This window comes from Ctenopharyngodon idella, chromosome 9 (genome assembly GCF_019924925.1).
Source record: "Ctenopharyngodon idella isolate HZGC_01 chromosome 9, HZGC01, whole genome shotgun sequence".
In the NCBI taxonomy this organism is placed as follows: Eukaryota; Metazoa; Chordata; class Actinopteri; order Cypriniformes; family Xenocyprididae; genus Ctenopharyngodon; species Ctenopharyngodon idella.
This window is the reverse complement of record NC_067228.1, coordinates 12,967,438-12,982,355: the sequence shown is the minus strand read 5'-3', so window position 1 is coordinate 12,982,355 and position 14,918 is coordinate 12,967,438. Positions and strand designations below refer to the sequence as shown.

The following is a 14,918-nucleotide window of genomic DNA, read 5'->3' as shown; positions in this document are numbered from 1 at the left end:
ATGAAAAAAGGAGGGAAGGAGTTACTTTTATGGTCTGTGCTGACTCATGCATATGATCCGATCTGTGCTATAGTGTCTCTGGACCGGAGGATGATAACACTGATGCAAAACCAGGTGTTATTCAATCCAAAGGACAGCATATTTCTGCTGTCTGAATTGTTCAGACTCTGACTCAACCCTTTTCTGGTCTTGGTCTGGACTCTGACTCAACATTCTCAGCTCTCGGCCTGGAGCTTGTGTTGACTCAAATGCTGAATTACTTCTGAATATTGCTGCACCAAGCTTGGTGTGTTAAACAGCTTGAGTTCATTCTTATAATATCCTTACAAAAGATCAGTATATAGGAAGAGACTTGGAAGGATCTTCAGGATATCAACACACACAATTTTACTTAAAAGCCAAACAAATCGTGTTGGGATTTGATGAAGAAATGAACCCACCCTCTGCTAGAGGCTTCAGATGGAGCCACTCAGCATCTGAACGCCTGTTGAGTTTGTGGTCTGACAATTTTCTCCCGATCTCTGCCTGCTCTCTTTTTTTCTTTTTCTGGCAGAGGCTTCCCTGTGGAAAGCATGAAGAGACAAGTGTTTATAAGCACTAGGTTCTGGAGAAGGTTGTTTTTCTGTGCACTAAAAGCCCCACTATCTGTGGCAATTACGGATTTTATTTTAGTCTGCCTCAGCTCTGTCATCCTTAAACAACTATGTGTTACTGGTTTTCTTGTCCTTTTTGCAAGATTTTTTAACATTTATTTTCAGTCTTTAAACTTTAAGGTATTGTGGTGTCTCACCCTTTGGTCGCTGTAGTGTTTGAACATGCCAATGCAATGTTCAATGATGAAGAGGAGGTAGATTCCTGCTAGTGCAGTCAGTCCTTTCCAAACTCCGTCAAACTTTGTCAGAAAGTCCTCTACAGGTTCCTCCTCTGTGTGTCCTTCATGACTGTGATTATGGCCTCCTTGAGACTGCAAAATATAGGGAAACAGTTAAAAAGTTTGACTGTTTGGACCTTTACAATGGTTAACTCTTTGTTTGTCACAAAAAATGAACTTACGTGAGGGAGTAGATGCAGTAAGGCGTCACCACTGAGGGTTCCCACTGCCAGTGCCACCAGGAAGGTCAAGAGAAACTTGAAGCAGGACTGGTTGAGGATGGGCACCAGAACAACACCCAGCAGAGACAGCAAACTGATGATGGTGATAGACACAAAGCCCCACGTCCAGACCAACACTGCAGAAACAATCAGCAGCAGTGGGTAAGACTGGGATCATTGGACGCACAGATTTAATGCCGGGTTCAGACTACACACTATTTTTGTCTGTTACGATAGTCGCTGTGTCAGATTATGCATTTTTGACCCCTTAATTTGTGTCGTGGACAAGAACATCTCAGACTACACATTGCTTCTCGACCAATCATTGCTAGCAGTCTTTTCCGACGTGTGATGTCATCGAAAATGAGGAACTAGCAACTGACTTCCGGAAACAAGAGCGTTAACAATGGTTGTACAAGCCTAATGCCAATTCCAGCACTCACCAGGTTGCTGAAGTGCCTCCACTATCATTCGTCAGCATTTATCTTTTTTCACTCTGTCATGGTAGTCCCTTGAGGAAACATCATATAGGTAGGAGTATTGTTGCCATAGCTCCATGAACCTTTCCGCCATTGCATAATTCAACCTAGCAGCACCAATACAATCGTCTCTCTTTCGTTTCACCATGTTTGAAAGCTGTGTACGGAAGAGCTTCTGTGCTCCTACTGGTCAACGTCTTAGATGTGATGGAACCCATCGTGGAGGGCCGGAAAAAATTAAACATGCTAGTCTTTCTGTTGTGACGTCGTGAAGCGACGCAGACACAGCGTCGGTTGTCGTTCACTATGACACACTATACGAGATGAAACGATCGATTCTTGCTTCCTGACGCCCATTGTGGTTTACGTATAACCACAACACCCTGTCCAATGGATCCTGCCAAAATTGGGCTGATATTATGTAGTCTGAAATCGGCATTAGATAACTTAAGCAAAAATAGACATGTCTAATGAAAACATATTAGACAATGTTTTAATATGGTTTAGCAGTGTTTCTCAACTGGTTGTTAAACTTAAACCATTTACTAATACTGTTCACTCTCTTTATTAGCTTGTGAACTAGACCAGTATAGAGAACTGTAGATGACTGAATCATACTATTACAGGATCACTTATACCTGAAGATGTTGCATCTTGTGCCTCAGACTCAACATGGTGATAATGAAGGATGCAGAAGCGTCTGTCTATCTGGTAGAGCAGAGCTGGACATAAATAGGTGAACTGCACTGGAGATATGAGAGAATCTGAGCTCAATCCATACTGGTGTAGCAGCTCTGTTAAATTCAGACACTGACAAAGAGAGAGAGAGAGAGATTTACTTTGTATTCGTACATGACTCATTTCTCAAAATATACAAGGAATATAAATCACATATCAAATATATCTAATATTAGTATATGCAAGATTAGGTACAAAACCTACACTATCAAAACATTATACTTCAGTATTCTAAAATATAAATTTAAGCTACCGATATTTAAAGTGTGCAAACAAGTGAAAATAACAATATATACCATATAGTATTTAACAATGAAACAAACCTAAATGTGTGCTAAAAACAAACTGCTACAGCAGTGGGGAAAGAGCATGGGCATTAATTTGCATTATTTTAATGTTAAACATAAAAATACTTTATTACTGTCCACCACTGTTAATTCCACAAATCTGTCACAGTCCTCACAAAAACACTGAATTATGCATTATAACTTAATGCCTTGCTTGAAGAAAGTGAAGTCTGAAAGTAACCATCTTCTGCAACTTTAATTTTTGTTACGAAGGAAGTGCTTCGATGACGCTAAAGGCTTAAATTTTTTTTTTTTTATATAAACTCTCCATCTTGACCAATCCCTGATTAGACCAACTAGAAGAAACCATTTCGAATGACACTTGAGGCATATCTGAAGAGCACTACCATTTATTAAAAGGTTAGTTCACCCAAAAATGAAAATTATGTAATTTATTACCCACCCTCATGTCGTTCTACACCCATAAGACCTTCATTCATCTTCGGAACACAAATTAAGATATTTTTGATGAAATCCGATGGCTCAGTGAGGCCTCTATTGCCAGCAAAGTCACTGAACCTCTCAAGATCCAGAAAGGTACTAAAGACATATTTAAAACAGTTCATGTGAGTTCAGTGGTTCTACCTTAATATTATAAAGCGACGAGAACACTTTTTGTGCGCCAAAAAAAACAAAATAATGACTTTACAAATCTTTTGTTTTGAATCAGTGGTTCGGATCTCGTAAAACGAAGCCTCGTTTACTGAAATCAAGTGACCTTGGCGCTCCGAACCACTGATTCGAAACAAAAGATTCGTAAAGCTTCATGAAGCAGTGTTTTGAAATCGCCCATCACTAGACTAGAAAGTCGTTTTGTTTTTTTGGCGCACAAAAGGTATTCTCATCACTTTATAATATTAAGGTTGAACCACTGTATTCACATGAAATGTTTTAAATGTCTTTAGTACCTTTCTGGATCTTGAGAGGCTCAGTGACATTGCTGGCAATAGAGGCCTCACTGAGCCATCGGATTTTATCAAAAATATCTTAATTTGTGTTATGAAGATGAACAAAGGTCTTACGGGTGTAGAACGACATGAGGGCGAGTAATAAATTACATTATTTTCATTTTTGGGTGAACTAACCCTTTAACAACCATATTATAAGACAGACACTGAAATATACCTCCTCGTGTTGGTGAAAAACACCATGTGCATGTGATTTCACAGACAGATCTTCTCCTGGGACCTCTCTCCTGTCCCTCTGCGGCTGAATAGGACCGTGATCCTGGCCACTGTGCTCATGGTCAGCTCCGATGGTCTCCAGCTCGACGGCCTGAGTAACAGTGATGCTGGTCTTGTTGCGGCCTCGATGGGCTCTGACTTTAGGTGGTCTCCTGTTTCTTCTGGGTTGTGTGGTGGGTAGCTCAGTTGGTGCAGAAGGCTGGATTCTGGGTGTGAGCTGAGGCGTTGCTGAGGTGTGCTCCACGCTGTCTAGACCATGGAGATGAGGGTAGGGGTGCTTGTGGTGATGGTGCTCATGATGATGGTGGCTTTGGTCACTGAGATCATTATTTTCTTGTGTATGTTCACTACTCATTTGGTCATGATTGTGATGGTCATGGTCATGATCATGATCATGTTCCAGTTGTTGTGGCACACCACTTTCTTGTTTTTGACTGTGCGTGTGTGAATGTGCGTGGTCATCATCATGATCTTGAGTTTGAGGACTGTCCGTGACATGTCTGTGGATGTGTTCATGATCACTGTCTTTCTCATGGTCATGTTTCTCAGATCCACTGTGAGTAGTGCTCTCGGCTCTGGTGCCAAGTGTTTTGCTGCATGGTAGCTCCTCGGCAGGGCCGTGTTCTTCATTCTCGTGGTGGTTCTTGTGGGAGATGTGGGTCTTCTGGTGAGGGTGCGGATGGCCAGCCGAATGTGAATGCCGTCCTTCCTGAACCTCTAGAATATCCAAGTGTGCCACGTGATCGTGGCCAAGATCCTCGTGCTCCAGCCCAACCACCCGCACCTCGCCCAGCCCTAAACTCAACAGCAAACTCTGGAAGCCTTTAAAATCCAGACGATCTTTCTGGCCATACCGACAGAACAACTGGTGAATGTAGTAACGTTGCTCGTTCTCTGCAGGTTCACTGTGGCTGCCGTGTACTAACCGGTCCGATAAACTATCGCAGGACAATTCTGAAATCTGAAGGTCATTGTGGACATGGTCATGGTCATGGTCATGGTCAGCGTGGTTGTGCCCGTGGTGATGGTGGGACCCTCCTTCATGGCAGTGACTGCACTGATGGTACAACAGGGTCAGCACGCAGAGAAAGCAGAATCTGGTATGTGTGTGAACTCTCATTATCTCCTCGCTTAGAAACCTCTGTGAAGAAATAGAAATCCAACAACTCAGTACACCAGAAATACACCAAAGTTGTTCTACAAAACGCAATAGGCTTTATGCCAAATGTCAAATTAACAGACAGGAAAATTGGTCTTATTGCAATCTGCTTTGTGATGGTGATGGCTATGGACATTTAAGGTAATCAGCTATCCTAATTAGTTCTCTCTAACAGTTGAATATTAAAATCAAATAAAACACGAACATTAAGAGGAATTTTTTTTTTTTTTAAAATGCATATGTTATTGGCGTAGGTTATGCTCATCTTGGGTAGCTCTTTTATAGGCATCTTGAGTTAAACAGCACTATATTTAACGTAACGTAACGTAAAAATGACCTGAACCAGAAGCGATTCGACCTGCTTTAAAGAATATGGAAGTTTGTTGTACATAACCTCCATTAATTCCTTATCTGATTTAGGGTTTTTCAAAAGTACCGGTACTTCAGTATCAAGTCGATACTTAAATTTTAAAAATATAATGGTACCAGTCTTACCGCAGTACTGATAGTCCCGACTCGAGAGTATCGGATCAGTGCTGCGCTTCGCTGCTTTCAAACACTGAACTGAAGTGATATCAGCTTCAGTGATTATGAAGGGAGTGATCTTTGCTTGCTTTCAGTATATAGCCATTCATAATTCAAAGGAAAGTTTTATTTTTCATGCTAAGTACACACTGCAAAGTTTTGTGAGTGACAACCATATTAAAATGTGGGATTGAGTCTAAGATTTGACGGATGGGACCATATAAAAAAAAAAAAAAAAAAATCAGATGTCAAAATAGATCTGTGCTTTAAGTCTTAAAGTGCAAGTACAATAGAACACAGAAACTGTGAAATATGACTAGGATTGGTACTATCGACTAGGGGTGTAACAATATCGCAATACAAAAATGCAACAATATTGTATTGTGGATAGTGACAATATGTATTGTGTGTATTTCACCCAAAATGAAAATTACTGTGAGGAAAAAATTCAAGTTTACAGAGTTTTAATGTCAGTTCTACATTGCACTACTATATATAATGTTGAATATAATGTATAATAATGCAATGGGGGAATATTTGTGGGTCCTGATAATGCCAAATGTCTTGTGTTACCAGTAAAAAGTGGCCTACATTATTTTAAATATATCTGGTCAATGACAGAGTGCAAGCATATTCATATTTTTCTGTATTTTCAGTGTTAGAATCATTAATATTTTTATTCTGGTGTCACCATTGTCCTGTGCATTGGGTTACCAGCACCAAGTCCAAGTCTATTCATTTTCACCCCCAATGTAATAACAAATTTAGCATTTTAATCAACAGTTATTTTTGTTAACCTTTTACCATATGTCTTGAAGTATCGCAATAATATCGTATCGTGAGTTCAGTAACGTGATATGTATCGAATCGTGACATGAGGGTATCGTTACACCCCTACTACCGACTACTAAAATGTTGGTACCAAGACAACCCGGTATCGTTGTACTGTGACAAACCCAATCATTCAAAGAAATCTAAATGGCTTTTCTTCTTGAGAGCCTTATAGAAAAAAGGATGGGGGGGGGGGTATCTTGATCTATCCTTTTTCCCAGGGGGCTGATACATTCCCAGCTGGAAAAGCACTGAAGAGCCTTAATGGTCCCCCTACAGCAACTACTGTGTGCCTTGGAGGGGAAAGTGTGATCAATCTACTATTAAACAAAACAAGTCAAGAGATCTCAGCATGAGAAAAAATCTTCTCTTAAATCTGCATACAAGAGCCACAAATCAGAAACATGTTTATGAAATGGATCTGGGTGTAAGTGTTTTCAAAAACTTTTAGTCCAAATGCATTGCCATTTATTCTCTGTCGCTTCTACTGTGTGCTATATTCTGCTAATAGTTTTTGCTCACTGGCAAATCTCAAAGAAACAAAATAAATCTAAGCTTGTTTACATGCACAGGAATACTCCAATATTAAAAATTCTGTCACAGTCTGGTTATGTAAGCGTCACGTAAACACATTAACTTGATTGCTATAACCAGATTAAGCCAATATTCCATTTTTTAGAAATCTGAAAAAGACATCTGGCATGTTAAAAACAATATGCAAAAACAACAACATGCTTCAGCTTTTGCAGCTGACTATTTTTTTTTTTTTTTTTTTTTTCATTTCTTACATTTCTTTACTTTTCATAGGTTATTTATGTTAAGGAAATATGACATCTACTGTGACAAGACATTTATATGCAGCAGAGTGTATAACCGTCAGATAATCATTTATCAAACTTAACTTCCCTATTGGCCAAACAGTTAAAAGTAAAAGCTAGGTTGAAAGTACATAAAGATCAGCACACTGGTAGGCTACAGTGGATTAAAAGTTACACTGAAAAAAGTGTGCCTTTTCATATTTGTAAAAACAACTGGCTGCAACAGATGTATTAAGCTTTTAAGTAGGCACTTCTCTTACCAAAATAAAAATAAAAATTCTAATAAACCCAAGGGAAGAAAACTTACAGACTAAAAAGACCTGTGCATATAATACAAAAGAACCAAATTTATTAAAAGCCAAAATATCCTGTGAGCAGTACTTACGGCAGCCTGCGCTCCAGCCTGTTGAAGCGTGTGAACTTGTATTGAAGCGTGAAGATGGTCAAAACATAGTATAATTATGATCCTTCCCCTCAACAACACGGTGTTTATAAACATGAGAGTAGAGTGACCTCTGAACCCTTCAGGAGATAGGATAGGCCAGGAGCACAGCCTGTATGAAGATAATCCTGCCTCATTGTGCTGGCTCAATACGCTCTTTGTTGGTTATATGACATCCCAAAAATGGCTGATTATTTTATAAAAAAAAAAAATCCTAAAAATCAGCACAGTCATGTGCTGCAGAGATATCATAAGACAATTACTAGTGGACTAGAATTTCTTCAGCTGGAAAACACTTGTGAACAAGTGAAGTAAAAAAGGCATGTGAAATTCAGAGGGGCTCTTCAACTGTATACTTAATTCACAGCTTAAACACCACTCCACTGTTTGCAAATGATCATATGAATTGATTTTCATTTGAAATATGCCAATTATAGCATCCTCATACATCATAACAGGGAGTGTTATAGAAAAAAAAAAAAATCTAATTTCCAGATTTTAAGAGTTAAAATTTACTTTAAAATGTACTAGGAAGATGAAATATAAAGGAAATTTCAGAACCATTCAGTGTTGTACCAGCAATCCTGGCACCAAATTCAAAGCAATTCTGAACAAATGCATGCAGTATCACAATAGATGACACACTAGACATCATCTGTTCTTGTCTGCAGAGATACTGTCTGGACAGAGCCATGCTTTCTGCATACTGTGTTCTGTTTGAATGATAACAGGGAAGGATAAACCGAACACTCATATTTCCATGGGCTCTTGTTTCAACTCGGCTATGAATGAGAAAAGCAGTGTGCCATTTACTGAGATGTGTTTATATAGTGTCCTCACACACAGAGGCTGGGATCAGAACAGCCTTAGGAACTTTAAGCCTCAAGCTGATGTACATATTAAGCACAACCCGAGTACTGAAGTCGTCTGCTGAACAGATAGAGTTATAGATGATTGTTCACTTGCTCATCAGTAAGATTACTGTTACGACTGTGTCTATAAAGATCTTAGCCAAAAGCCTTCCAGTGAAGTCAAAATACAGATGATTCTACCACATAATATTTACTTTTATTTATTTTTAACTATTCTCTCTAATATCCCGTTATGTTATTATTACGGATTCACTTTAGGCTATAAACTCTGAGCAGAAAACAAAATTACAGTATTAAAGGGTTAGTTCACCCAAAAATTAAAATTCTGTCATTAATAACTCACCCTCATGTCGTTCCACACCCGTAAGACCTTCATTCATCTTCGGAACACAAATTAAGATATTTTTGATAAAATCCGATGGCTCAGTGAGGCCTCCATTGACAGCAAGATAATTAACACTTTCAATGCCCAGAAAGCTACTAAAGACAAATTTAAAACAGTTCATGTGACTACAGTGGTTTAACTTTAATGTTATAAAGAATAATTTGTGTGCACCAAAAAAACCAAAATAATGACTTTTCAACCATATCTAGTGATGGCCGATTTCAAAACACTGCTTCAAAGCTTTACGAATCTTTTGTTATTTTCATAAGAATAAAGTAGCCTATTTATAAAGCAATGCTAATCGACATAGCTAGGGTCAAACAGATCGTAGTTGATCTGTGATCCGTATGGGCCAGGCCAGACGGTTCAGCATGCATAAGTTTCGCAGATTAATTGCTAAGTTTCACCATCAATTCAGTTCTTGCGCACTGTTATCTGTGTACACACAGAGAGGTGTGACACAGCAAATTGATTCCTCTTTCGCATCTCCATGCGCTTGAACGGACACATACACACAAAATTATGTCAAAATACCAGTCTCGCAATTATTCTCGTTAACAGAGTTAGCTATGCCTTAAGTGAACGTAAACAATTAATGCATATCATTATATTGGATCCATGCATTCGGTCTTAAAGTGACAGCAACCTATACCTGCTTCTAAGTCATTAATGTTGATCAAACAACAAAACGCAGCTTTAACAAAGATTAATCTATAATTTATACAGTGAACACTGTTTTTTACATTTAGGCCTAATTATTACATGTCTGTACCTGAATACACTACAGTTAGACCTTACTTTATTTGTAACTTTGTTATATTGTGTTTATCTATGTCTGTAATTAGTGTATTGTATCTTATTTTTTACTGACTGTTCACTTGCCTTTAATAATGTTTGAACTTTATTAGTTAGGCTAGTAGCTTTTGCTGCAGTATCAAAGTACTTAAAGAGTGCTTTAAGTATTAAAAGGAAAGTAAAGTTACATTTGTGAGTGTAGTAAAAAGTGAGTAGAGTAAAAACATGTTGTTTAATGTTCTCTTTGGACAACAGGCTTGTAAATCCTTCTCATTACAAGTTTGGCACGTGTTCCTTTTTCAAATAAATGCATGTCAATCTCACAGCGCTTGCAGAGATGGAGCAGCATTTACTGTGATTGAGCCACTCCGAACACAGTGCTGTGCTTTAACATGACACCAAACACCAAACCAAACCATGACATGGCAAAGTACAAAATAAAACATTGGGTGAACTCCAAATGACATGGGCAGCCACGTGATGAATTTAGAATTATGTAACCATCTTCAACAAAACTTAAGAAACAAGATGCTAAAAAGCTCAATTTTACTGTATCTATGATGGCAAGTTGTACCAAGCATTACCCTTTGTAGAATCCATTCCTGGAATAAATTGTTGGGCTAGCCCAAGTCCTGTTATTATACATTAACCTGAGCCTCTGAGCAACGGAGGGAGAGGGAGAGAGAGCCCTTAAGATGCATCATATGACTCTCACAAGGCTTCTGCCTAGACTGAGCATCTCTCGCAAGTCACGCATGAGTCCACCACTGGTGAATTCCTGTTTACAATCTAGCTTACTGTAAGAGGTTGAGCAGGGTTACAAGTGGGACTTGTCTGGATCAAATAAAGCAGCTTTTACAACACGGGCGAACAACTTTGTGGTGATCCGGCCAATAATCCTCTCCAATTCATGCCTATGCCAACTCATTTTGTGGTCAATGTGAATTTTAGCAGGCCACCACAGAACAATTCTATGATCTGCAAGCTTATCCAAGCAATGTGGGATCACATCTCTTCAACCAGTAACTCCAGATAAATGATTTGTCCTTGGTGTATCTACGCATTCAATCGGTCATATTTCAACTGCAACACACACACAAAAATTGTATGTCAGGAGAAGCCTCGAGGCTTGAGAGATGAGCAGATGCCACACAACAGATGGGAACTACACATGTTTGCCAGCACAAGGAATTCTGGGAAATGACAGCAATACATAGCTGCACAAGAAACAGTTTGAGTCCAGTGGATGTAGACTACCTAACAAAGACATATAAAAGGTCTTTAAAGAAGAATCTAGACAGTTCAGTAAGACAGTCCAGCGCTAGTTAAACAGGCCTGTTTGTGTGTCTAGGTGGAGTCAAGGATGAAAGCCTCGAAAAGCATGACCTCTTGACTCCAAACACACACACCTTTAAAATAAACAGACTCTCCAGAAGGTCCAGAACAGCATGTCATTCGGTTCATGTGGAGGCACTGCACCCTGATGCATGGTAGCATTATGGTTAAAGTTTGTTGAGACTAAATGTAAGTTATACTGGGGACAACCAGAAATGTTTTCCAACCAAACCATAAGTACTTCAACTGTAACCAGTCCATAAACATACTTATTTTGATCATAAACTGGTTTACATCTCACAAAAACAAGCAGAACTGCTCCGATCACATGAAGAGAGCAAATAAAATACAGCATACCATCAGTTGAGTGACCTGGATTAACCTAGAAATATTTATAGAGTGGGTTAGGCTAACTCTAACAACATAACCAGTTAGATACGATCCATTGAACATATTGCAAGCAAAACCAGTGGCAACTTTCAAAACCACCAAGTCCAAAATAACTTAGTCACCTTCAAGTGTTGCTGTCCCCTTGCTGAACTTCTGATCTTCACACTACTAAGATCGGCTTTCGACAGTCTATCCAGAGTGAAAACGTGGCGTACAGATCAGTTTAGAATCTGCAGATCTGCCTGCAGGTGCATCTGACAGCTTACCTCTTTCTGTCTCAATGGGGTGGAGGAACAAGTCATACGTCGTCAGACTCGGGCAGGGAATGCTCTACAGCAATATGGAACAAGGTCTGATGTTTTGAACTCTTCAAGTGTGCTGATTTAGTGCAGAGGGGAGGGTGTACTGGACATGTGTGTGTTTGTAAGTGTTGGTAGGTGGGTGTGTAGGAGTGGGTGGAGGGAGAGATTTGAGCTAATCAGCCCTGAAGTAGCCATCAAATGCAGAAAAAAAAAACAGTTTAAGGCAATTTGTACAGTACGAGCATACATCCATATATCCAAGGAAATCTCACCGCTTATGAGATCTTTCTGGTTACATTTGTTAACCAAATAGTCCAACAAAGAAACACCCATCAAACCATTTCTCATGTATAGCAAGCCTATCCAAACTCCATATTTCACCAGAGGTACTAAATACATGCAGTTTGTTCTAATTACTTTCTGTTAACAGAGTCAAACTTTGTGTGATTCAGCACAACAACTTCTGTAAATTGGTTTCTAGATACTAATCAGAGGGATTTTTAACGCTTGTCAGGTCAATTGAGAAGTCAACAGGGGAGACGCATTAGAGGAACCGCTGGGAAACATAAGTAGGATCCTTTATTGTATGCACCAATATAGAAACTTTGATACGATAACCCATACAAATTCACCAAAATTAGATATTTTGGAAGACAAAATAAAAAAAAAATAATAAATAAAAAATAAAATAAAAAAAACTTTACACAAAATAAAAAGTCCAGGGCTGAGTTTCCCAAAAACATCGTAGGCTTAAGTAGATCATAGAACCATTGCCACCAATGGTCTCTACGATCAACTTAGCTCACGATGCTTTTGAGAAACGCATCCCTGATCTCTACGTGCATCAAATGACACCAAACATAATGTACACTTTTGAAAATGTCTATTTAATTAACTTTGAGCCAAATGAATAGACCAATCTCCTTTAGGAATTCTGTCCTCTCAGAAATCACCAATAGGTCAACTTCTACAACGACTGATACTATGTTTTTATTAAGGCTGGGCAGTGACACAAATTTTCTATTCATAAGCTTGCAATTTCATTCCAATATAGATTCAATTTGATTCATTTGGATATATATCAGTTACAGTACATAATTTTCTCAAGGAAAAAACTTTTAAAATGCTGTAATTTATACAGGGAATCCAGTCAGCTTGTACATTACTATAATATTAAAGGCCCAGTGAATTGCCTTGGAACGCACAGCATTATTCAATGTGATGACGTAGGGACAGCTCCACCCCTTTTTTAAAATAGCCAATAGAATTTAGTTTATACCATAGCTAGGCCAGAGCTGTTAAACTCGGTAAAACCTCAGTTTCCTTCTAATCTCCTCTATATTACTTTAAAATACAGCATTCTGTGCAGAATTCAAATGGGTCCGATACCTTTTGTGGTCTGAGCCAACTCGCGGTCCGCGGATATGATCCGCTCTGTGCTCTCGTGTCTCTGGGCCAGAGCAGACTGTGCTCACGCTTTGTCAGTTATATTGTTTTAACAATAACTAAGTAAAAATATGAATATGTATTTTTTTTTAAAAATGTAACGTTATGTGACATTGTTTACAAGTTGTTTTAATGACGTCTTTACGTGGTTGAAACACTGATTGAGCGATTACATGAGACATGATTTTTTTAAGTAAGTTGTACTGTATCTTTCTATATACCTTCTGATGTTCATTCATATTTATTTCGTGCTGTAACTAGTAGTAAAGAGGAAGAGATGATCGGTTCACGTGCTGCTTGAACTAAGTCGCTAAATTTGACAATTGTTTCAAAACATAAGTAACCTGCTCTGTCTTGTCTGTCGGCACGTTTTCAATGTCCTCTTTGCTCTACGATGTATTTTTCACTGTGTGAGAACAGTGTCAATTGCATGAGTCTGAATGCATGAAAGTTTGCAGCCCTGCATATGACAGCATTTTTTTTTTTAGTTATGTTAAACTTTCCCACACTCTACTGCTTACGCTTTGTTCGCATTACAGTATTGCGCTACAGCGCCCCACTGGTCAAACCGTGTTATTGCAGGCTCTTAAAATAGGTCATATGTGATCTAAAGACTATTAGACAACAAATAATTGTCAACAATTTTTATTGTCGACGTTGTCAATAATGTCGACTAATCATTTCAGCCCTACATTCCACTATTATTTTTTTACAAATTACCCATTTAGCAATAGTGTAAGTCACATGATCATTACAGCTAGGCTATAATTTATCAGCTTAAATATACTGGCCAATACTGATATAGCCGCAACACTCTGTTGACAGACATTGCAGAGACACAAACAGTGTGCTAAGTGTTTTTTATAACAGCACTTTGTGTTTTCTGTTCTTAAATCCATCTCTCTCAATGAAACTTGAAGTATATGTCACTCTGGAGATAATTTTGCTATCTAATAAGGTATCTTCTCAGCTCAATCGGGGTACAGCTGCTCTTTCCTGCAGTCGTGAAAGCAGTGACGGACAGCTCTTTCCTCATTCGACTCTTGTTTGGATTTCCTGCGATTTCTCATTGTGGTGGTGATAACTCAGTTTCATTAATTAATTTGATCAAAAGTATTTCCATTTTGTAAGATCATTTTGTGAGAATTTTCATCGAAGTAATTCCAGACTTTGCGAGACAAACGACGACATCAAATACAATCAACTTGTTAATTGAGGTCAATGAACGATGGGCGAATGTTTAGATTTCCTGCCGTTAATGATCTGTCTGTCACAGACTGTGTGATCTCGCCACTTCCTGTGGAGGTTTTTTTTTTTTTCTGCGGCTAATACCAATTTTGGTCAACTAAGCCTCTTCTCGACGACTTACGGTTAGTCGACTATTAGGGGGCAGCCTTATTGGAGAGTTAAGCATCTTAAATGTGTCCTGTTAAGCAACAAAGCTGTTAAATGGTAACATCATGGCACAATATGCCTATGCATGCCATTAATGCAGAAGTTCAAGACTTCAGATATGAGCAAACTATGAATCATGGTTGTTTTCGCATGGTTATTCTAATCTCTGAAAGTCCCTTTATCAGAATCAACACTTATCATGACTAAAGTGATGTCATAACATGACGTCTCACTTTGCTCCAAAATTTAGGAAGGAAGTCGAGACTTAAGGCTTTGCATGTTGTGTGTGTGTGGTTTGGTGTAATAAACTTTGAAATAATCCTATTCCTGACTGTTAGCACTACATAAATATAGAGATTTAACACTGAATACACATGGCCACT

General features: G+C 38.6%; 1 protein-coding gene across 4 annotated transcripts in view; it reads right to left on the bottom strand.

Moving 5' to 3' along the window:
* Positions 1-14,918, bottom strand: part of slc39a10 (solute carrier family 39 member 10) — a 36,535-nt gene that overhangs the window by 6,657 nt on the left and 14,960 nt on the right. For 2 of the 4 annotated variants that reach the window (XM_051905599.1, XM_051905598.1), the window contains 5 exons: positions 3,782-4,981; positions 2,210-2,381; positions 1,054-1,229; positions 791-964; positions 441-561 (listed from right to left, as the gene is read on the bottom strand). In XM_051905599.1, the coding sequence (XP_051761559.1) occupies positions 441-561; positions 791-964; positions 1,054-1,229; positions 2,210-2,381; positions 3,782-4,960 (1,822 nt within the window). In that variant the 5' untranslated portion in view covers positions 4,961-4,981. Of the gene's footprint in view, positions 1-440; positions 562-790; positions 965-1,053; positions 1,230-2,209; positions 2,382-3,781; positions 4,982-7,558; positions 11,549-11,658; positions 14,886-14,918 lie in introns of those variants that run through there. The other 2 variants (XM_051905597.1, XM_051905596.1) reach the window with 2 other exon arrangements.